The 23,993-nt window shown below is 45.6% G+C and overlaps 1 protein-coding gene across 1 annotated transcript in view; it reads left to right on the forward strand.

The window, feature by feature from the left end:
- grin2bb (glutamate receptor, ionotropic, N-methyl D-aspartate 2B, genome duplicate b) overlaps nt 1–23,993 on the forward strand; it is an 86,811-nt gene that overhangs the window by 18,024 nt on the left and 44,794 nt on the right. Inside the window, 1 exon segment of the mRNA XM_034294507.1 lies at nt 1,058–1,765. Within this exon segment, the coding sequence (XP_034150398.1) occupies nt 1,058–1,765 (708 nt within the window).

A 23,993-nucleotide genomic window follows, 5' to 3' on the forward strand; every position in this document is an offset into this window, starting at 1 on the left:
TAGACAGTGAGAACTAGAGACAAGGAACGATTGAAAGAGAGGCATAGGGATATAGACACAGAGAAAGGGAGAGAGAAGAGGGTGGAGAGGGAAAGGGGCGGGTGGAGAGGGAAAGGGGCGGGTGGAGAGGGAAAGGGGCGGGTGGAGAGGGAAAGGGGCGGGTGGAGAGGGAAAGGGGAGGATGGAGAGGGAAAGGGGTGGGTGGAGAGGGAAAGAGGAGGGTGGAGAGGGAAAGGGGAGGGTGGAGAGGGAAAGGGGCGGGTGGAGAGGGAAAGAGGAGGGTGGAGAGGGAAAGAGGAGGGTGGAGAGGGAAAGGGGAGGGTGGAGAGGGAAAGGGGCGGGTGGAGATGGAAAGGGGAGGGTGGAGAGGGAAAGAGGAGGGTGGAGAGGGAAAGGGGAGGGTGGAGAGGGAAAGGGGCGGGTGGAGAGGGAAAGAGGAGGGTGGAGAGGGAAAGGGGCGGGTGGACAGGGAAAGAGGAGGGTGGAGAGGGAAAGAGGAGGGTGGAGAGGTAAAGGGGTGGGTGGAGAGGGAAAGGGGTGGAGAGGGAAAGGGGAGGGTGGAGAGGGAAAGGGGCGGGTGGAGAGGGAAAGGGGTGGAGAGGGAAAGGGGCGGGTGGAGAGGGAAAGCATCCATCAGTCCATTTTGTGAGTGCCTGAGTGCTCTTAGCCTGACAGCTAGAGTCCATGAAGCCCAGAACCCGTCAGTCTGTCAAAACACACCCAGCTCTCTCATTCCCTCTCTCACCACACAAACGCACCCACACACACACAAACACACACTCACACTCTAAACTGTCCTTCAAGTCATGCCATGAGGTCCCTCTGAGGAAGGCAAAGCGGAACTAAATAGAAAGCAGGATTAATCTTTGTTGAGCATCACTAGACTCTTTTCTAGCGGTTTATTTGACTATAGTGAATAGCAATCTGTGTGTCCGGTGTGTTCCCTTTCTGAAGATGTACAGTGTTAGGAAGGTGCCCTATGTCAGTAAATATTATGGATCAGATTAATTGCACATGATGTTAATGGTCTGTCTCCCCTCTGTCCTTCTCTCTGCAGGGACTGAATTTACACTCCTCCATGATGCTTGTCAGCCTCGCCTCCCGCTCCCCACTCCAGGACAGACGCGTCTCCTCCTCCCCCCTCCACCCTCCCCTGTCCGAACAGTCCTCCTCCCCTCACCAGCACCCGCGGCCCGCCGTCCCCTTCTTTGCCTTCTCCCTTCTCCTCCTCTCCCTGCTCCTCCTACCTGTTGCCGAGTCGGCGCGGACGGCTGGGAGGGGCGGGGCTGGCCAGGGTGGGGGAGTGCCAGGAGGGGCTCCAGGGACGGGAGGAGCAGGAGGCGAGAAAGGAGGTCAGAGGGGCACATCCCTCATTCCCCCTCACTACCCCCCCCACTACCTCCCTGTGTCGCCCGCCCGGCTCCCCGGGCATCCCTTGAATCCCAAAGTGATCTCCTCGCTCAGCATCGCGGTCATCCTTGTGGGCAACTCTAGCGAGGTCTCGTCCTCCCACGTGGAGAAAGAGGAGTTCCTCCATGTCCCCCACCCCACCAAGGTCCAGCTGGAGACCATGAACGACACAGACCCCAAGAGCATCATCAACCGTATCTGCGCCCTGATGACCAACACCTGGCTGCAGGGCGTGGTGTTCGGGGACGACACAGACCAGGAGGCCATCGCCCAGATCCTGGACTTCATCTCTGCCCAGACGCACATCCCCATCCTTGGCATCCGGGGGGGCTCTGCCATGGTCATGGCCGCCAAGGTACGTTACTTTTTCACGTGGTCTTGGAAGCCGGTGTCCGAGCGGCACAGGGGAAAAGCGTTTTGGCGCAGCGGCTGTGGTCACGCGTTATTCTGTCACCGCACATGGCTGGTGAACTCTGATTCTCGAAAAGGTAGCTGGCGGTTCACCGGCGATGGTGGACTTCTGGACACGGGTGAGACAGGTTTTCTCGTCACCCATCAGCTTTGCTCACATACCCAGTCATGAATGTCTTTGCGTGTTATATGAGGGCTGTCTGACTAATGGCACAGCTACGGCAGGACCACAGAAACGAGCTACGGAGCTGCAGTCACCATTACGGTACACAAACCATACACAAACCTATCGAATACAAACCATAAGAAATGTGGTGATCCATACGATGTAAATACCTAAGAGAATATTTCTGATTTGTTAACAAAAGAGATGAGAAGATTTTAGATTAATGATATGCATTTATACATTATATTCTGGATGCTTTCCTCAGACGTCGTCGATCGGCTACAATATACCACTCACATAATGTACAGCACTGCGAATCCATTAAAATCTATCCAAGACCAAGGGAACAATGACAGTTTTAGCCATTCTATTCTGAGCAGCACTGTGTCCTAATGCACTCTACCGATTCTTATCTCGGGTTGTGTCTCTCAATGATTGATTGAGCTTTTAATTGACTACCCAGTGTACATCACGCCAATGGCCGCATCCCAAACGGTGCCCTACTGAAGGCCCTGTGTGGCGGACTGCAGATGGAACCTCGGCTGTTTGACAATCAGACCGTGTCTCTGACATCACTGCTGCTCTGCCCTGAGAATACGCACAGCTTGAGATAATGAAACGTTTGCCAAGTCGAATAAGAGCGCTGCTCGATGGAGGAGTTGATGGAGGAGTGATGGAATGGCATCTAGAATGCCCCCGACTTTTATAACATGCAGAGTAATAATAGACCAATGAACCAAAGACGAACTGCAGTGAGGGAGATGAACAGTATGATGTGTTTCTATTAAGGCTGAGCAGTGCTGAACATTGTGGGAAGGCTTCGAGTGTTGGGGCCATTCTTCTGTTTATTAAAGCTGAGCAGTGCTGAAGATAGTGGGAAGGCTTCGAGTGTTTGGACCATTCTTCTGTTTATTAAAGCTGAGCAGTGCTGAACATTGTGGGAAGGCTTCGAGTGTTGGGGCCATTCTTCTGTTTATTAAAGCTGAGCAGTGCTGAACATTGTGGGAAGGCTTCGAGTGTTGGGGCCATTCTTCTGTTTATTAAGGCTGAGCAGTGCTGAACATAGTGGAAAAGCTTTGAGGGTTGGGGCGATTCTTCTATCTTGGATGATGTTTTGACCTCCTTTTGCAAAAGTCTCTGTCAGTTGCTGTCTAGAGTCATTACTTCTGCTTTATAAAATGGTGTATAAAGAAAAGGCGCTGAGGCTTTCCTGCCTTGGTTGTGTCAGCTGGACTGCAAAAAGACTAATTTTAGTTGAAGACAGAATGGAAATGGAGATATATATAATTTTTACTTCAAACATCCTTTCGATGACTGTCTTCTGTGCAACCATCTAGTAGACACCTCCCGATCTCTATAATCCACCAGTGTTTCTGTACACCTCCTGATCTCTATAATCCACCAGTGTTTCTGTACACCTCCCGATCTCTATAATCCACCAGTGTTTCTGTACACCTCCCGATCTCTATAATCCACCAGTGTTTCTGTACACCTCCCGATCTCTATAATCCACCAGTGTCTCTGTACACCACCTGAACTCTATAATCCACTAGTATCTTTGTACACCTCCTGAAAGCTATAATCCACCAGTGTCTCAATATACATCCTCAACTCTATAATCCACCAGTGTCTTTGTACACCACCTGAACTCTATAATCCACCAGTGTCTCTGTACACCACCTGAACTCTATAATCCACCAGTGTCTCTGTACACCACCTGATCTCTCTAATCCACCAGTGTCTCTGTACACCACCTGATCTCTCTAATCCACCAGTGTCTCTGTACACCACCTGATCTCTATAATCCACCAGTGTCTCAATATACATCCCCAACTCTATAATCCACCAGTGTCTCTGTATACATTCTGAGCTCTATAATCCACCAGTATCTTTTTACACCTCCTGAACTCTATAATCTACCAGTGTCTCTGTACACCTCCTGAACTCTATAATCCACCAGTGTCTCTGTACACCTCTTGAACTCTATAATCCACCAGTGTCTCTGTACACCTCCTGAACTCTATAATCCACCAGTGTCTCTGTACACCTCTTGAACTCTATAATGGATGAAAGGAAAACAACTTAAATCAAAAAGGATTGAGGTGAAACGGCCACTGACTGCGAGATGGTCTCTTACAAAGCTCTCTGGCTGTTAGTAAAGGTCGACCCCGTGGTTTGCAAAAAGACGTTAAGCTGAGATACAAGCCTCTCAGAAGAAGGGAGAGGGAGGGCAAGAAAAGGTAATTCGCTGAAAACGGTTCTCTTTCCAAAAGACACTACACTGCCACCGACAACACAAAGAACAACAGCAACACAAAGAACAAAAGCAACACAAAGAAGAACAGAAACACAAACAACAACAGAAATGAACCACATAAAAGATCCACAGAAAGGAAACACAGAAAGGAACCCCAGAAAAGAACCACAGGAAAGAACCACAGGAAAGAACCATAGGAAAGAACCACAGAAAAGAAACACTGAAAAGAAAGCCGGGTAGAATATTTTAAACATGGGGTGGAGAAAGAGAGAACGTGAGAGAGTAGGAAAATGAAAATGGGTGAAAGCATAACAGAGAGAGTTATGAAATAACCCAGTGTATTTGTGTGCGGGTGTGAGGTAGTGAGGACTCTGCTCAGCATATAATTACCACAGACCCCCACTGTCAGGGGTCGACTCATGTCCACGACTACAGCACAACGCAGGACAGGAAAAACACATGACCCCTCTTTTAAAGAGAGAGACGAAGAGATGGAGGGAGAGGGAACCTGAAGGAATGAAGGAAGTGGAGAGACGGGGAAAAAGAGAGGGAGGCAGAGAGAGGTGGACGCTGAAAGGTGAATAAGTGTACGCTCATCTGGAGATGTATAGGAGTGTTTTCTACCTGTCATTTCATAATAACTATCGCTGTTTGGTTCTCCTCTCTTTTACCTTCTTAATTTCCTCTCTCTGATGCTCACTCTCTCCCTGCTGTTTATACACACACACACACACACACACGTACACTGACACCGAACTGAACGCTGGATGTGACTTTTACAGTTGGCATGGAAACCGCTTGCTTATACATTTCTCTGTGTGTATAAAAGACGGCTTCAGAGGGAGGCAGCGAGGGTGTTTATTTCCGAGCCTCTGACAAAAGGAAGGAGGGTGAAAAAATAACTGGACAGAGCAGAAGGATTGTGGCCAACAGAGTAGAAGGAGGGTCAACAGCAGAGAGTCTGGGGTGGGTGCTGAGGCTGAACCCACGCCAGAAGGAGGGCTGGATGGAAACGAGGCTGGGGGAGGAAAGTGGGGGGGGCGACGATTGGGGCTTTTAGTGAGAAGAAAGGTTGAGAAGTAATTGTGATTGATGCTTTTGGAAAGACGGGAGTCGGTGCACATTATTGCACCGGGTATATAAATAAGAAATGGAGGAGACCGAAAAAGTGGAGGAACATGGAGGGAGAGTGGAGAGAAGATTCTCAGATAGAGATGTGTGTGGGTGAGATGGAACATGAAGCCTGTAGAGTCATGTGGGGGAGTTGTAGAAACTGTGCTTGAGTGTGTGTGTGTGTGTGTTGTGTTTGGTGTGCAAGCCTTGTGCATCTGTGTGTTTCACCGCCCTGGACTTGTGAATTGATCTATAATAATGTTTTGCTCCATTTCCTGACAAGCATTAAGTTTAGTATGTTAATTTGTGGATGTCCAGACATTACCATGATGTTAAATGGTTACTCATCCTGAAAACAGTCAATGGGCCGAGAGAAACAGGTATCCATGGTTAATCACTCATTTCAAATGTAGCAACCATTACCCACTGCTCGCTTAAAATGAATTAAAGTGAGAGCAAATGTTCAATGAAATTCATCCCTCCTCCACATCTGCTTTTGCATTTGCGCCCTTAGAAATAAGGAGGGATGTAATATCTTTGGAAATGACAGAGATTCAAATCGGGGAGATGTTGCTGTATACTCTGTGTCCAGAACCATGTTCCCGTGAGGCTCAGAGAGTGTAACCTGTTGCCGCAGGAAGTGAAGCATCGTCGTTGGCGTTTCAGGGGTCCCATCTGCAGTCTTGCATATTCTCTGGGGCGCTGATGTATAGTACGCCAAAAACTGACCGTCAGAATGTGAATGTGTGAAGTGGGGTCTATATTTTGGGGCAACTTGAACATAAACTGGTCGTCGTCTCACTGTCTGTTCGTATTTTTGCTTAGGCTGTAGAACTTTGTCCTAAAGACACATTCACACTAATTGGATGTAATGACTAGAATGTACTAGATTGTACTAGAATGTACTAGGTATATCCTAAAAAAGCCAAGGTACCAAAGGCGATTTGCTAGTCCAATTGCCCATTTTGTTTGCCACATATTTCTCCAGGCCAATTTCTTTGAGTCCAGTATGTGGTCTTGTATCATCGCAACACCTGAACAGTAGGTTTGGGAGAGTTGGAGATCAAGACGAGTCTGCTGGTGCCTCTGATCAGTGGCAGACTCACTTTTGAGTGAGAAAATATGTGACTGAAGTCAACAGAAAAGAGAGGAAACAGCATTTTGAAAATTCTGTAAATCCTGATTCACAGGCTATGGGAAAAAATATCAAAGTGTACACAGAAATCTAACAGAACCACATAATACAGTGTCTGAGACTTGAGAGATTTTTTTAAATAACAGTTTTAACAACAAAGCATGATGGGAACATAACGGGTGCTTGGGAATATTTTTTTATGAATTAATGGGCAGGAAGACAAGTTCAACTATGCTGTTCATTGAAGCAAATGGCTCATTCATCACTAAACCTAATAATGTTGCCAAATGTTTTGATGACTATTTCACTGATAAGGTTGACAAACTTTGACATGACATGCCAACAAAAAGCTATGAGGCTTCATATTCATATACGCGTACAAACAATCATAAAATGAAAGCAATGTCAGCAGAGTGAATATGGGGGGTTGGAAAAAGGATTGTTGTGAGTCAGTACAGTCACAAACTGTATTGTAACTCCTATCTGAGACAAGAGAAAAGTGTCCCGAAAACATGGAAGGAAGCAATGGTCACTCCGCTGACTAAGAATGGCAAAACAGCCTTGACTGGTACTAACAGCTGACGAGTAGGACATCTACTGTCTCTTAGCAAACTCTTGGACTTGTAGTTTTGTGAAGGTTTTGGGGAGTATAAGTCTGGAGTATTTCTGTCAAGCCACAATCCACAGTTATGATCATTAGAGTGGTCAAACATGCTCATGTCACAGACAGTCAGGGAGAGCATGCTGGAAATTAATTGCCAGATTTAGCCAATAATGACAAAACAGAGTGGGGTAATATGAATGTTGGGTTGGTTAGGTAATAGTTAGAAGCTTGTAGTCTCTGACACTTGTAAGGTTTGTTTATGACAGTTTAAATAGAGCGCATGAAAACCACATGTACCTTCAGAATTGTACTGCAAGCTACTCATAAATGGGCTGTGGGCTACCAGTAGCTTGTGATCGATCTGTTGGAGACCCCGGTTCTAAAATGTCATGGTCAAAGCATATTGATTCTATGCTTGTAAAGATGGGGAGATGTGTTTCTGTGATTAGGAGATGCTAAAGATTTCTCAAAGAACATTCAACCAAGCAAGCCACACAGTCCCTTGTTTTATCCTGCCTTGACTCTTGCCCAGTAATATACTCCGGCCGGCGGTTAAGTAAAAATACCTTGAAATGCTACTGCTGTCACGCTCAAGGCAGCCTGTCTTAACAAGGCGGCTAATCAGCTGACATACCCTTGTGACAGACATTCGTGCAGTACAAAGCATGCTACCATGGTCCTTTTACTGCGCCTGAATCCCAAACGAACGCCAGGCAATGTCTTGTTTTATTTAGGGCTTCCCATCTCATTATCATTGAATCAAAACCCCTTATTTACTTTAAAAAGCGAATAAACACGTTCCTCAAAGAACGAGAACTGTCCGGTCCTGGCTGGGGTCCTCTAGGCATCTCTATGCGCCTGTGGGCCATAGTCAAGACCTGACCGCAGAGGTGCCTCTAGGCATCTCTGCGCTGCAGGTTTGGTTGTCTTCAATTAGAGGCCCTTTGCTTGTCTCCCTATTTAAGTACCCCTTTTGAAGCATTACTTTGTGGGTCATTGTTTGGAGATAGCTGGTTGTGCAGTGCTCCTTAGTTTGCGGTGTACCTCTCCTTTTGTTGTTTTCTGCTCAGTTATTTAGAAGGGAGACCCTTAAAAAGAATGACTACCTTCTCTCGCTCTGTGCCTCGTGTCTCTGCCTCCCAACCGTGACAGAGACCTCTGACCTGTTTGGACATGTAAACGATCATTGTTTTGGCAGGCGTAAGTTGATGTCACAGAGCACCAGGGATCGCTCTGAATTCCCCCAGTTTGCAGATAACATGAGAAAACTGAGGTCACAGAACATACCATTTATTAGGCTCTGCCAGCTACCCTTCTTGAAAAAGAATAGATTCAGTGGGACACCTGGTGCCCAAGCATGAGATAAGCTAGACTGTTGCTTGATTAAAAAGCCCCCGGTCAAAGTAACCGGCATTCCATTTATCTTTATTCTGTCAGTGATATATATATATAAACTATACGGTTATTAAAATCAGAGTATTATAAAGAGACATTAGCAAACGGACTATAGTAAACTGACAATATGAAAAACTGGTAAACAGTCCGTGGAATACAGACTAAGAGATTATGAAACAGTGAGCGAAATACTATGGGTTGAAGTATGTGCTTGGAATAGAAACGAACCTTAGAAACAAGGATAATGCAGATCAGCTCAGGGGTCTGCAGAGGGCTGTGCAATTGACCATCACCATCTGGGTTTGTGTGTGTTTGGCGGGTGGGGTATTAAAAGGGCTTCAGAAAACACATACCTCAACATCGACTGTCCTCTCTGGGATGCTGCAATGAAGCAGGGCCTTAACCATGCAACAGTTATAACAAAACACGATTTGCTGTTCTAAAGTGTAGCTAGATGATCAGCGATATTTTATATGACTTACGACAGACGACTGTTCTGCTAAATTTCCTGTCAGCAACACACAGACACCATTCAAACATGCAGACTAGTAACTTCAGCTTTGAGAGCTGAAATGATTGTGGTAATTCTATGTCATGGTCTATTTTCAGACTTTTCAACTCATCATTAACATTGAAAATTGCCCCAAACAAGCAACATAGTAAGCGAAACCTGAAAAGAAAGCTAAACCTTGCAGTCAGGTGGAGTTCACCTTTGCTTGTAGCATTGCATGACACAATAGTTTGTGAACTTCGCCAAGTAATTTAGAACCAAAGGTGCATGGGTCTCTGCGTTTTCCTAATGATTTTGATGCTCTTTGTTGAAAAAAAGTCTGACCCTTTTCTCAGGGAAGGGTAAGGCTTGTTATATTCTGAGTGTCTGCATGCTGTGTGTATGTACAAGCGCAGCTGAATTCCCTGAAGGTTGTTGGTTATGTTCCCTATCGAGGCTCCACCATTACCGGCAATCAAATGCCCTCCAACCTTACACCCCATCCCTCAATAGGTCCAGCGAGGACAGCAGGATTACTAAATGCAGAGTGCATCCTAAATGGCTCCTTGGTCCCACAGGCTCTGTTTAAATATAGTGCACCAGGGGGATATAGGTGGCATTTGGGATGCAGCCAAACAGGTTGGTTTCCAGCCACTGAACATTTATGGTCTCCGGGCAGAAATGTCAACCCAATGTCAAATGTCAAAAGTAAGATAGGTATCGGTGGCCTAGGGTGGTGTGGCGATCTAAGCCGCCGCTCCTGGTGCCCATGTACCTCTATGGGATGAGTTCAATTCCAGACCGCTGCTGTTTCAGCACGCTTCCCTTTCTCTACGTTTCCTGCGTTGTCCCCACCAAGTAAAGCATGAGAAAACGTACCAAAAACATGTTAGACAAAAAAAAAAAAAAACGAAATGTCAGCCTGATCCTGCGTCATGCATGTCCTTTCCAACGCCAAATGCCCCGTGAATGGAATTTGTCGTGTTCGCCTCGCCGGCCGCCACGTCATGGAGCAAATCGGAGGAGGCTATTGGCTGGTTGTGTGCCTGGAATGCCTGGGCCATGTCCTCTGCTTTGCCCTTTCCCCACAGAATAGCCTATTAGGGGGGATCGGCGGGCCGGTGTCAACTGCAGGTAGCCCTATTATACTGGAAACAATGCACTCGCGCCCACACGTCACGGCTATTCTTGCTATTCATTTAGACGGCTGCCAACACTCGGGAGCACGCAGGCACGAACACACGCATGCAAACACAGGCAAACACGCGCTTGTGCTAATCTGCCCTTTATGTAAACTGCTACCAAGGTTTTGTATTGGCTGTAATAGAGCACAGCGCTAGTCTTCATCATCAGAGTCCCCTGCTAATGAGGATTCTGTTGTGTCAGGTTAAGCATTGGTTTCCATGTGTGTTTTATGTGTGTGTGTGTGTGTGTGTGTACATCTCAGTGTTGGTGTCTATGTATGTGGATGTGTGTGTGTGTCAGGAGACACCTCTGGTACCTAATTGTACGCAACATTAAGTCTCGCTCTAACTTCTTGTGCCAAACTTTGCTGCACAGCAATTATTCTAGCCCTGTGTTACAGGTTTTGTTTTTGAATGCTTGCATTTAAGAAAGATACGCTGCATCTAGTTTGGCCCTACACGGCTTTTGCAAGCCATTAAAAGTTGTAGTATGTTTTTTTTTTTAAGTGGTGTGTATTGAGGACTGCGGTGATGCTGCGCTTCTAACCCCTTTTAAACATTGACAGTTTGAGCCTCAGACCTCTGTGGGTCGTACCACTGGATTACAGTTTCTTCTGCATCCGTTAATGACAACAGTTCTGTGTGATTAGTGGGGGTTAGCTCGAGGGGTGTTGATGAAGCATGCTCGGATCCAGAAAGGGGGAGGGACCCAGTTATGAAAAGCTGCACAAGAGTAGCTTGAAAGTAAGGAGTTCTTCAAGAAAGAAGATCATAGGAAATCCCAGGACATACAGTGGATATAAAAAGTCTACACACCCCTGTTAAAATGGCAGGTTTTTGTGATGTAAAAGAATAACAAAGATAAATCATTTCAGAACTTTTTCCACTTTTAATGTGACCCATAATGTGAACACTTCAATTGAAAAACAAACTGAAATCTTTGAGGGGGGAAAATGAAAAATAAAAACCTTACAATAACCTGGTTGCATAAGTGTGCACACCCTCTTATAACTGGGGATGTGACTGTGTTCAGAATTAACCAATCACATTCAGACTCATGTTAAATAGAAGTCATTACACACCTGCCATCATTTAAAGTGACTCTGATTAATCACAAATAAAGTTCCGCTGTTCTAGTAGGATTTCCCTGAAATCTTCATAGTTGCAGCGCAGAGCAAAAGCCTTTGTCCGCAGAGAGCTTCCAAAGCATCAGAAGGATCTCATTGCTGAAATATATCAGTCAGGAGAACACAGTGAAGACAGTCATCATCAAGTGGAGAAAATATGGCACAACAGAGACTGGACGTCCCTCCAAAATGTATGAAAAGACAAGAAGAGGCTTCCATGTTGCTACATGTTGCTACAAGAAGAGGCTTTAATGTTGCTGTAGGCTTCCAAGAGGCCTACAGCATCATTAAAGGAACTGCAGGAATTTCTGTCAAGTACTGGCTGTGTGCTACATGTGACAACAATCTTTAGTATTCTTCATATGAATGGGCTATGGGGTAGGGTTGCAAGATGGAAGCCTTTTCTTACAAAGAAAAACATCCAAGCCTGGCTGAAGTTTGCAAAAACAAACATCAAGTCTCCCAAAAGCACGTGGGAAAATGTGTTATGGCCTGATGAAACCAAGGTTGAACTTTTTGGCCATAATTGCCAGAGCCCTGACCTGAATCCAACTAAACATATGTGGGGTGATATTAAGAGGGCTGTGCACAGGAGATGTCCTCGCAATCTGACAGATTTGGAGCGCTTTTGCAAAGAAGAGTCAAGATGTGCCTTGCTAATAGACTCCTACCCAAAAAGACTGCGGTAATAAAATCAAAAGGTGCTTCAACAAAGTATTAGTTTAAGGATGTGCACACTTACGCAACCAGGTTATTGTGAGTTTTTTATTTTGTATTTTTCCCCTCAAAGATTTCATTTTGTTTTTCAATTGAATTGTTAACAATATAGGTCACATTAAAGGTGAAAAAAGTTCTGACATGATTTATCTTTGTCTCATTCTTTTACATCACAAGAACCTGGCATTTTAACTGGGGTGTGTAGATTTTCTATATCCACTGTAGTGTCTATAATGTTTCAAGTTCCCAGGTCTGTGATTCTGTGAGTGTCTAACTGCCTATAATACTGTATCTAGCTACTGTAGTGCTTATAATACTGAATCTAGCTAAGGTAGTGTCTTTAATACTGTATCTAGCTACTGTAGTGCCTATAATATTGTATCTCGCTACCGTAGTTGGGGGGGGCACTTAAATGTGAGGCCGAATATGAGATTAGAGCAAGTAGATACAGATGTAAAACTAATAATAATAGATTTTTTCTGGGATCCCTGGGACTGATTTAAAACAATGAGACTGAACACCTTTTAAACAGCCTTCTTGCCTACAGGGCTTACATATGGCCAACAGTTCCTTTAAACCAAATTAGTGACATATTGATCACTGTTGTTACTGACCTATTCCATCTTAAAGACATAATTGATCAGGCTTTGGCCTTCCTCTAGGGGGTGAGGTTCAGCCAGCCGAGTCAGTAGAACCCCGCCCACCAGTTGACACACTATATTCTTACCAACTCGTTGCTAAGGAGCTTGGAATCCAGCTAATCTGTTGCTATTGCGCCACCATAGGCCCTAATTGTAACTTGCCACAGATTCAGTAACCATTGTTTCCATTCCATTGTTCTCGTTTCCAATGCGTGTTTTTTTTTTTTTACGACCGAGGTTGTCCTTTACGTTACGCTGTTTTACATGATGGGATAAGACACTGTCTCTTCATAATGCCCCGTGTTGCAATTAGGAGCAATCCCAGAAGATGGAGTGAATTGAAATAAAGCTGCCTGCACTAATTGTATCTGCTACATATATGAGCACAGCGGAAGCAAGTGTCCTCGCCCTCCCATTTCTGTCATTCGTTCTCTCACTCACCACGGCAACTCACTCACACTCTTTCTGAGTCACTGTGATGTTCTGTCGCTCTCAGTGTTTGTCCCTGTTCCTCCCAATGTCACAGTTTTGTCCTGAATGAAAATACTGGGACTCTCCAGCATTGTAAAAAATTCTCATAAGAGAAAAAGTCCTATTTTGATTAATCATTTTCTCTTAACATGTAGCCTACCTATGCAACAGTATATATAACATCTACACACAGTATTACCGGGTCATTGTCCCATCCGATCTTCTTCTTCTTTGGTTTGTGACAGTGCGCATGTCCCACCAAATCATATTCCTCCTTCCTCTGTACCCCAATGCTAACTGTCATAATCTGTCTGTTTGGGTCCATCATCCCCGCAGTCTAAGAGGCTACTGTATAAGCTCCAGGTGCTCTGGTCCAGCATTGTCCCATGGTCAGCTTTAAGCTAACTCAACACTGAGAGACCATTAAGATGCTCTGATAGGCACTTGTGATGACCAGTGGTTTTGTGTGTGTGTTACAGACAGGTCAGGCTGAGGTCCCAGAACAGAGTAATAACTATAGATTGTTCTGGAAATTAGACTTTACACCTCTCAGGGAGCACAGCAGTGTCTTCTATAACATTAGGGTGAGGCTTGAGCCTAGATTGAGACACTAGCTGGCAAGTGGCTGGGAAGCACCCTGGGGGGAGCAGATTGCTATCACCTGGGAGTGGGGAGCAGTGGTCAGCAGGGATTTCCTGATCTCATCTCTCCATCAACTGCCTCGGGTGGCTCAGGCGCCTCCAAACCTGATTGATGTTGTCAGGTGAGGTTGAGATTGTCAGGTGAGGTCGCCAGGAGAGGTTGAGGTTGTCAGGTTTGGTTGAGGTTGTCAGGTGAGGTCGCCAGGTGAGGTTAGGGTTGTCAGGTGAGTTTGTGGTTGTTCAGGTGAGGTTGCCAAGTGAGGTTGAGGTTATCTGGTGAGGTTGAGGTTGTCAGGTGAGGTTGTCGGGTGTGGTTAAGGTTGTCAGGTGAGTTTGCCAGGTCAGGTTGCCAGGTGAGGTTGTCTGGTGGGTCATGAGGTGAGGTTGATGTTGTCATGTGAGGTCAGCAGGTGAGGTTGAGGATGTCAGGTGAGGTTGTCAGATGAGGTTGTCAGGTGAGGTCACCAGGTGAGGTTAGGGTTGTCAGGTGAGGTCGTCCGGTGAGGTTGACATCACGAGCGGTGACCTACACAACCTCCCATGTAAATGAAAAAGGTAGTAGGGGTTGGAGTAGACGGCCTCTGAGAAAGGCTTCTTGAAGTCTCCCAAATCTGTTGAGGCAAGTTGCCATTGAAATTAGGGAAGAGAAACTGAGCACGTATTTTATGCCTGTCCCAAAGCCTAACCCTTAAGCATTAAGGAGGTGTCTGTCCACAGGGAGGGGTTAAACAAACTGGCAAAGCAGTGCCAGGATAACAACCTCTCCCTCAATGTCAGCATAACAAAGTAGATGACTGTTGACTTTAAGAAGCCGTACAGGGAGCATGTCCCAATGCACATCCACAGGGCTGCAGTTGGAGCACTTTTGAATAGTCGTTGTGGGTCGTCAGTGCCACCAGTGTTGTGTCCAGAGGACGTAACAGCCACTCTTCTCCCTGAGGTGACCTGAAGTCATGTGACGCGCCTCCCTGTGACATGCCCCTCCATCTCTGCATACCATCGCTGCACCATGGAAATCATTATGACCTGCTGCATCACAGACGGGTGTGGGAACTGTTCCACACTCAACCACCAGCCCAACCCGTCACGGGGGGCTGTGCCTCCACCCACCCAGGACATCTATCCAGAACGATGCCCCGACAAAAGCCTGCAGCGTCGTTAAGTACCCTTAACACCCCAGCCAGAACGCAGTTCGCTGGCCGACTGTGTCTAAGACAGGAACCGTGCCGGAGTACAGGGTCAGACCGCTGACCACCTGGACACGTGTACTGACCCAACTGGACGGACACACACACACACTCATGCATGCAGTCACCCATACACACACACACTCATGAATGCACTCACCCATACGCACACACTCATGTATGCACTCACCCATACACACACACACACACTCATGTATGCACTCACCCATACACACACACACACTCATGAATGCACTCACCCATACGCACACACACACACGCATACACTCACCCATACACACACACACACACACACACTCACGCATACACTGACCCATAAACTCACACACCCACACACACACACACACACACACAGACACATGGCCGTGGAAACAGTGAATCTTAAAACTCATTTGCTTGGAATTGATGTCTAAACTTAACCAATCCAATCGTTTTTAACCCTTTGTCTCAACTTAACCCTTGACCACTCAGAAGGAAAAATAAAATGGTATTACATATTCTGTTGTATATTATATTCAACCGTTATTAAACCAGAGAAGTCATTTGAGACCAATTGTCAGTTTCAGTGATGACCTGGCCAAAGCCATTTATTTGCAAGACAAGGAAATACGCAAAATAAAATAATAAATAACAACAACAACATAATAAATAACAACAACAACATAATAATAATAAAAAGGAACACTATATACCAGAAATGGACTAGTAAACTTTACAAAGCACTATTATTCATGCACAGACATTTGTCACCTCCCTGAACACGTCGGAATCTAAACCGATAATGTCAATAATGTCACATTATTAAGTTAATATTTTATTATATTTTGTGATATCTTTGGGTTGACCCACAGTCACAAGGCCTGAAGTCTCTGAAGTAGACTCTACTGGTGTATTTGATTTACTCAGGAGTGTAGTGATGTGCGATCGTTTATGTTGTGGGTGGGTTGACAAAAAGGCTTTAGGGGGCCGGCCAGGTCCATTCTGATGTATTCACTCAATGGAATTATGACAACCTGGCCTTTCCTGTGAGCAAATGAGCAGCGTGGTGATTAGCAAGTAACACGATTAAACGAGAAAAATGGAAGATGATAAAAATCTAACAACATTATCTGTCTGCTTCTCGTAACAGGAGATTGTGTCTGTCAGACAACAGCCAGCTGTTTTGATTCTGCCGTTCATCACTGCTTGGCTCGAGCATATAGCTTGGGTTTGCAAATTATCTGTGTCATCTTTGATAAATTTGGGTGACAAGCGTGAAAGTTTAACCATACAGTGTTTATGAAACAGAAAACAGCTGACTTGAAGGCTATTTTCTTTCTGGGTCACAGCTGTTAATAATAAGACTTCACTGTAGTATTTGTTAATTTCTTTTGCATGTTTATAAGTATTCAGTACTTTGTAGGAGTGCCTTTTGCCAGTAAGCTTAGCTTCTTGGATATGCCTCTACTAGCTTTGCAGATTTGGGCAGTTTCTCACAATCCTTTTTTTAGATCCTCTCAAGCTCTGTCAGACTGGATGGGGAACATTGGTGAACAGTGATCTTCAGGTCTCCCCACAGATGTAAACTGGGATTCAAGTCTGGGCTTTAACGTGGCCATGCAGACAACTCTGAAGCTCTGATGGAGTGGTTATTGGATTCTTGGTCACCCCCCTTCTTGCCCAGTTACTTGGTTTGGCCAGATGGTCAGCTCTTAAGTTTCACAATGATGGAGCCCACTGTACTTCTAGGACATCTCAATGCCATCTCTGCCTAGACACAATACTGTCTCTGAAAACCTAGAGATTTACAGCCCTCTTGCCACAATCTATGTACGTGAGTCAACTGTCAGAAAGAGGCTCCACAAATTTGGCAGACAAAAAAAATGATATCAAGACACAACTGACGTTTGCCAGACAACACCTGGGTAAAGCCCGAAACTACTGGAACAACGTGCTCTCAGCAGGATAACCTCATACCAACTGTAAAGAATGGAAGCTGAAGCATTATGTTCTGGGGCTGCTTTGCTGCCTCAGGGCCACGCCTACCTGACTCTTTGAATCACCCAGAGAATTCTCTAGGAGAATTTTCGGTCATCATTTAAATGTTTTTACTGAACATAAATCTCGCAACGGAACAATTGCCAAAACACACAAGCAAAACTGAAACAGATTGGCTGAAAAATAAGAAATGGAGGGTTGTGGAGTGTTAGAGCCATGGCCCAGATCTCAATCCTATCGAAATTCTGTGGGGGGACTTAAAGCGGGTGGTGCATGCAAGAAAGACACAGACATATACACCGACGGGGCTCCAAAACTGTTGCCTGGGGCTGTGTGCAGCCCCGAGCTTAGGCCACTACGCCAGACTCCAGCATCGCTCGTGCACTCTCTGAAGTGTTAGTGTGGGGTGTTTTCCACGTAGTGTAGATGAATGGTGTTAGTCTGTGTATTAGACAAGTCCACTCTCTGAAGTGTTAGTGTGGGGTGTTTTCCACGTAGTGTAGATGAATGGTGTTAGTCTGTGTATTAGACAAGTCCACTCTTTGGAGTGTTAGTGTGGGGTGTTTTCCACGTAGTGTAGATGAATGGTGTTAGTCTGTGTATTAGACAAGTCCACTCTTTGAAGTGTTAGTGTGGGGTGTTTTCCACGTAGTGTAGATGAATGGTGTTAGTCTGTGTATTAGACAAGTCCACTCTTTGAAGTGTTAGTGTGGGGTGTTTTCCACGTAGTGTAGATGAATGGTGTTAGTCTGTGTATTAGACAAGTCCACTCTTTGGAGTGTTAGTGTGGGGTGTTTTCCACGTAGTGTAGATGAATGGTGTTAGTCTGTGTATTAGACAAGTCCACTCTTTGAAGTGTTAGTGTGGGGTGTTTTCCACGTAGTGTAGATGAATGGTGTTAGTCTGTGTATTAGACAAGTCCACTCTTTGGAGTGTTAGTGTGGGGTGTTTTCCACGTAGTGTAGATTAATGGTGTTAGTCTGTGTATTAGACAAGTCCACTCTTTGAAGTGTTAGTGTGGGGTGTTTTCCACGTAGTGTAGATGAATGGTGTTAGTCTGTGTATTAGACAAGTCCACTCTTTGAAGTGTTAGTGTGGGGTGTTTTCCACGTAGTGTAGATGAATGGTGTTAGTCTGTGTATTAGACAAGTCCACTCTCTGAAGTGTTAGTGTGGGGTGTTTTCCACGTAGTGTAGATGGATGGTGTTAGTCTGTGTATTAGACAAGTCCACTCTTTGAAGTGTTAGTGTGGGGTGTTTTCCACGTAGTGTAGATTAATGGTGTTAGTCTGTGTATTAGACAAGTCCACTCTTTGGAGTGTTAGTGTGGGGTGTTTTCCACGTAGTGTAGATGAATGGTGTTAGTCTGTGTATTAGACAAGTCCACTCTTTGGAGTGTTAGTGTGGGGTGTTTTCCACGTAGTGTAGATGAATGGTGTTAGTCTGTGTATTAGACAAGTCCACTCTTTGGAGTGTTAGTGTGGGGTGTTTTCCACGTAGTGTAGATGAATGGTGTTAGTCTGTGTATTAGACAAGTCCACTCTTTGGAGTGTTAGTGTGGGGTGTTTTCCACGTAGTGTAGATGAATGGTGTTAGTCTGTGTATTAGACAAGTCCACTCTTTGGAGTGTTAGTGTGGGGTGTTTTCCACGTAGTGTAGATTAATGGTGTTAGTCTGTGTATTAGACAAGTCCACTCTTTGAAGTGTTAGTGTGGGGTGTTTTCCACGTAGTGTAGATGAATGGTGTTAGTCTGTGTATTAGACAAGTCCACTCTTTGAAGTGTTAGTGTGGGGTGTTTTCCACGTAGTGTAGATTAATGGTGTTAGTCTGTGTATTAGACAAGTCCACTCTTTGGAGTGTTAGTGTGGGGTGTTTTCCACGTAGTGTAGATGAATGGTGTTAGTCTGTGTATTAGACAAGTCCACTCTCTGAAGTGTTAGTGTGGGGTGTTTTCCACGTAGTGTAGATGAATGGTGTTAGTCTGTGTATTAGACAAGTCCACTCTTTGAAGTGTTAGTGTGGGGTGTTTTCCACGTAGTGTAGATGAATGGTGTTAGTCTGTGTATTAGACAAGTCCACTCTTTGAAGTGTTAGTGTGGGGTGTTTTCCACGTAGTGTAGATTAATGGTGTTAGTCTGTGTATTAGACAAGTCCACTCTTTGAAGTGTTAGTGTGGGGTGTTTTCCACGTAGTGTAGATTAATGGTGTTAGTCTGTGTATTAGACAAGTCCACTCTTTGAAGTGTTAGTGTGGGGTGTTTTCCACGTAGTGTAGATTAATGGTGTTAGTCTGTGTATTAGACACGTCCACTAGCTGAATAGGCTGTTAGCTCACAGACAGTGATCTGGTTGCTGCTGGTTAGTGTGTAAGTGAATGTCAGAAGGATTATTACTTTAGGAGGGGGCGTGAATGAGAAGCGGTGTCCACTGGGTGAGTGTGTTCGTGTGTGTGTGTGTGTGTGTGTGGTGTCAATGAACGTGCCACTGACAGGCTGTCACTCCTCCCCTTAAAGTGTAGATAAAGACCACTTAGCTGGAGAGGACAGAATCTGCTGCTGGAGACACCAACTGTCACAAACAGACTCTCTCAAACACAAAGACGCACACCCAAACACACACATGCTCGCAAACGTTCACAAGTATTCTCCAGTGTGGGGTTGTTGATGAATGAGAAAAGCTGGATCAGGCAGGAAAATGATTTTTCCCATCCCCCCCTCACTCCCCCCCTCACTCCCTCCCCATCTCAGTCCAAACAAATGGAGTCTGTGTGATGAATGCATACGATTACCCTCCTATGCGCTAGTCAATTAGGGCTAACTGAACCTTTCTCTCCCTGAGTAAATACCCAAGACACGCCTCCTCTCTACACTCCCAATATTTAACAGCTGATGGCCTCCAACATCGCCATGACAACAACAGTGTAGGATGATGCTGGTCTCTACTTGGTGGAATGTCTCACCCTCTCTGTCTATCCTGTACATCTAATGAGATACGCATCTAACACACACATCTGCCAAACAAACATCTAACACACTCTCGCATCTAACATATACACGTCTAACACACACGCACACACACACACGCACACATACATACATATCTAACAAGTGCATACGCATCACCCGTTCGGCACAAGCTTCAGTTATCGAGGTGAAAACACATACATGCCCACAAACGAGACAGTCGTGACCGGCATGGTGAGATGGGATGTACATTAGTGTGGATCAGTGTGGGCCGAGTGAGGTGGCAGGGCGGCTGTATGTCCCCTTAGCATGTTATCACAGACCGGGTGTCTTCGTTACCCGCTCTGAGGGAACTTGTGTGCCTGTCAGCCTGCCTACTTCTGCGCTTTGATTGGTGCCTCTTCATTGTGTCTTCTGTTCTGATTCAAAAAAGTAGAAGCAAAGCATTCAAGACACGCTAACGCTTGGCACCCGCAAGACACAACCGTCTAATCGAGCATGCGCACACACACACACACACACACACACACACAGACACACACACACACACAGACACACACACAGACACGCAGACAGACACACACACATACACACACAGACACACACACACACACACACAGACACACACACAGACACACACACACAGACATGCACACACACACACACACACACACAGACACACACACACAGACATGCACACACACACACACACACAGACACACACACACAGACACACACACACAGACACACACACAGACACACACACACAGACATGCACACACACACACACACACACACAGACACACACACACACACAGACACACACACACAGACAGACACACACACACACACAGACAGACACACACACACACACACAGACACACACACACACACACACACACACACACACACAGACAGACACACACACACACACACACACACAGACACACACAGACAGTTTAATGCTTTACATTCTTAGCCTTCTAAAGGAAGCTTGATTTGTGTACAACCTGCAAATCCCCCAAAATGTTGTGGGTTGATTCACCTTTTTTTCTGTTCTTTTGTGCCCCCACACATTGTGAGGATGTGCCTATATATAGAATAAACTGTGCTAAAATTAATACGACTTTCTTTTTTGTTTTATGGCTGTGAATGTGACAAAATACTGTATTAAGCTGTTTAGCATTTTTGTTTACTGTTATACACAGTCGGGAAATTACTGACACCTTGAGCAAAGATTTACTTTACAAATATTTATATTTCAAATACTGAGCTACATTTAGTTTTGAAACAGAAGTGGAGAAATTACGCTGTTTCATACAAACACGTATCGCACAGAGATTTTTTTTTTTAATCCATTTGCAGATTATGGGCTTGCCTAGTCACAACCTGACAGCTGGTGCCGGAGAGTTCCAGATCAAGACGTGTCTTCTAAGTCACATCTCAACAAACAGTTCCTCTTCTTATCACACTGTTTGCTTAGTCTGGAGGTTTATGCCGGCACAAGCGTGCTGGATGGGGAATGCGTTCCCTGGCCAGCAACCCCAAATTAAGTTAGCAGGCGCCTCTTGCTCGCTTGATTTGATGGATAAAGGACAAAAACAGGAGTGATGCTGGTTCTTCCAAAGGGCCAAAGGAGGGAACTGTTGATGAAGGACGGCTTATTGTCAATTTTTGACTGCGCTCGTTTGAAGTGGCGTGAAACTGACAGCTGAGGATCGTGTTCTCCAACTAATAAGACATTTTGGTAGGGGACTCTGTGCTGTTGCCCTCACGAGGCGTAACATAACCACCCAGATTATTGTAACAGTTTAAAGTAATGTGATTTTGAGCATGAAATATAGCTTTATATTTTGAATCATTTATTCCACGCAGTCATTTTCGCATAATTTTATTGAGGTTGTCAGTTATTTCAAACTGGGCTGTGTAACTGGGCGTGTATCTATAAAGCTTATACCTGTGTGTACATTATGTCTTGAAAGCTATGTGCCAACTTTAATAGATTTTTTACTATTTCTTGTTTCTGTGAGAGGGCTCTGCAGGTGGAATAGGCCAGACACTCATTACTGGTTCCTACACTCTGCAAACAGCACAATCATTCCAACACAAAGAGGACTATTCCAAGAACAAGTCATTAGATTCACAAAACTCGTTTGCATACAATGCTGGAAGCATTTGGCAGAGCCTTTAAGAGTTTCTAATGGAAACGTTGATTTCACAATCACTCCCAAAGCCCACAGCGGTATATGCCAGTGTCTCACCGGTTGTGCGCAGAGGATAGGAGAGCTTTGTAGTTCCAGATCACATGCACGCACGTGCGAACACACACACGCACACACACACACGCACACACACCACACATAGTCGTGCAGCTCCACACCAGACACCCCTCCAGCGTCAGACAGACCGAATAAGACCATTTAGATGTGTCTGCTCTGGGCTCCCGTACGTCCACGGGCCTGGATGTAAAGATGACATAGGGGACGTGGGACTGTGTTCTCCCTGTGTTCACCAGAGCGTGACATCACTCTACCTGGATGTAAAGATGACATAGGGACATGGGACTGTGTTCTCCCTGTGTTCACCAGGGCGTGACATCACTCTACCTGGATGTAAAGATGACATAGGGGACGTGGGACTGTGTTCTCCCTGTGTTTACCAGGGCGTGACATCACTCTACCTGGATGTAAAGATGACATAGGGGACGTGGGACTGTGTTCTCCCTGTGTTCACCAGGGCGTGACATCACTCTACCTGGATGTAAAGATGACATAGGGGACGTGGGACTGTGTTCTCCCTGTGTTCACCAGGGCGTGACATCACTCTACCTGGATGTAAAGATGACATAGGGGACGTGGGACTGTGTTCTCCCTGCGTTCACCAGAGCGTGACATCACTCTACCTGGATGTAAAGATGACATAGGGGACATGGGACTGTGTTCTCCCTGTGTTCACCAGGGCGTGACATCACTCTACCTGGATGTAAAGATGACATAGGGGACGTGGGACTGTGTTCTCCCTGTGTTCACCAGGGCGAGGCCATGACATCACTCTACCTGGATGTAAAGATGACATAGGGGACGTGGGACTGTGTTCTCCCTGTGTTCACCAGGGCGTGACATCACTCTACCTGGATGTAAAGATGACATAGGGGACGTGGGACTGTGTTCTCCCTGTGTTCACCAGGGCGAGGCCGTGACATCACTCTACCTGGATGTAAAGATGACATAGGGGACGTGGGACTGTGTTCTCCCTGTGTTCACCAGGGCCTGACATCACTCTACCTGGATGTAAAGATGACATAGGGGACGTGGGACTGTGTTCTCCCTGTGTTCACCAGGGCCTGACATCACTCTACCTGGATGTAAAGATGACATAGGGGACGTGGGACTGTGTTCTCCCTGTGTTCACCAGGGCGTGACATCACTCTAGCTCTGTGTTTTTGTGAATAATGCCATCAATTGAATCATGAATCGGACCAAGCCGCCAGAAAACACTGCCATGATACAGGCTGGTACAAAAACATGAATTTCAGACGCGAACAGGACGTGGCTATAAGCACACACACACACACACACACACAGTCTCACACACACAAATGCACCAGAACACACCCACACACCATCTCACACACAAATGCACCATAACACACAAACATAGAGTCTCACACAACAAGAAACAAATGCACCGAAACACACACGCACACGCACACACACACGCACACAATTTCACATAGACTTAAGTGATGCTGACAAGTACAGCCAATATGTACTAGTCCTATTCCAGGACTGTGTGCAGTGAGAACGGGAGAGGAGTGGTTGGTCTGTGAGTCAGTGGAACAGTGTCTGGAGCATTTGGCCCCTCAAGCCTAATTACTAAGAGAGGAAATCATCTCAGTATGACACGCGCGCGCACACACACACACACACACACACATGACTCACACTAAAGACACAGTAATGGTATAAAGAATCTGACCACCTCCTTGCCATCTATCACACCCTCTTCTAGGACTGGCTAATGGACAGTGGTGTGTGTGTAACGGTGCTGTTTTACTTGACCTCAGCCGTTATTCGTTGCGTGT

This window comes from Esox lucius, chromosome 9 (assembly GCF_011004845.1).
Source record: "Esox lucius isolate fEsoLuc1 chromosome 9, fEsoLuc1.pri, whole genome shotgun sequence".
Classification (NCBI taxonomy): Eukaryota; Metazoa; Chordata; class Actinopteri; order Esociformes; family Esocidae; genus Esox; species Esox lucius.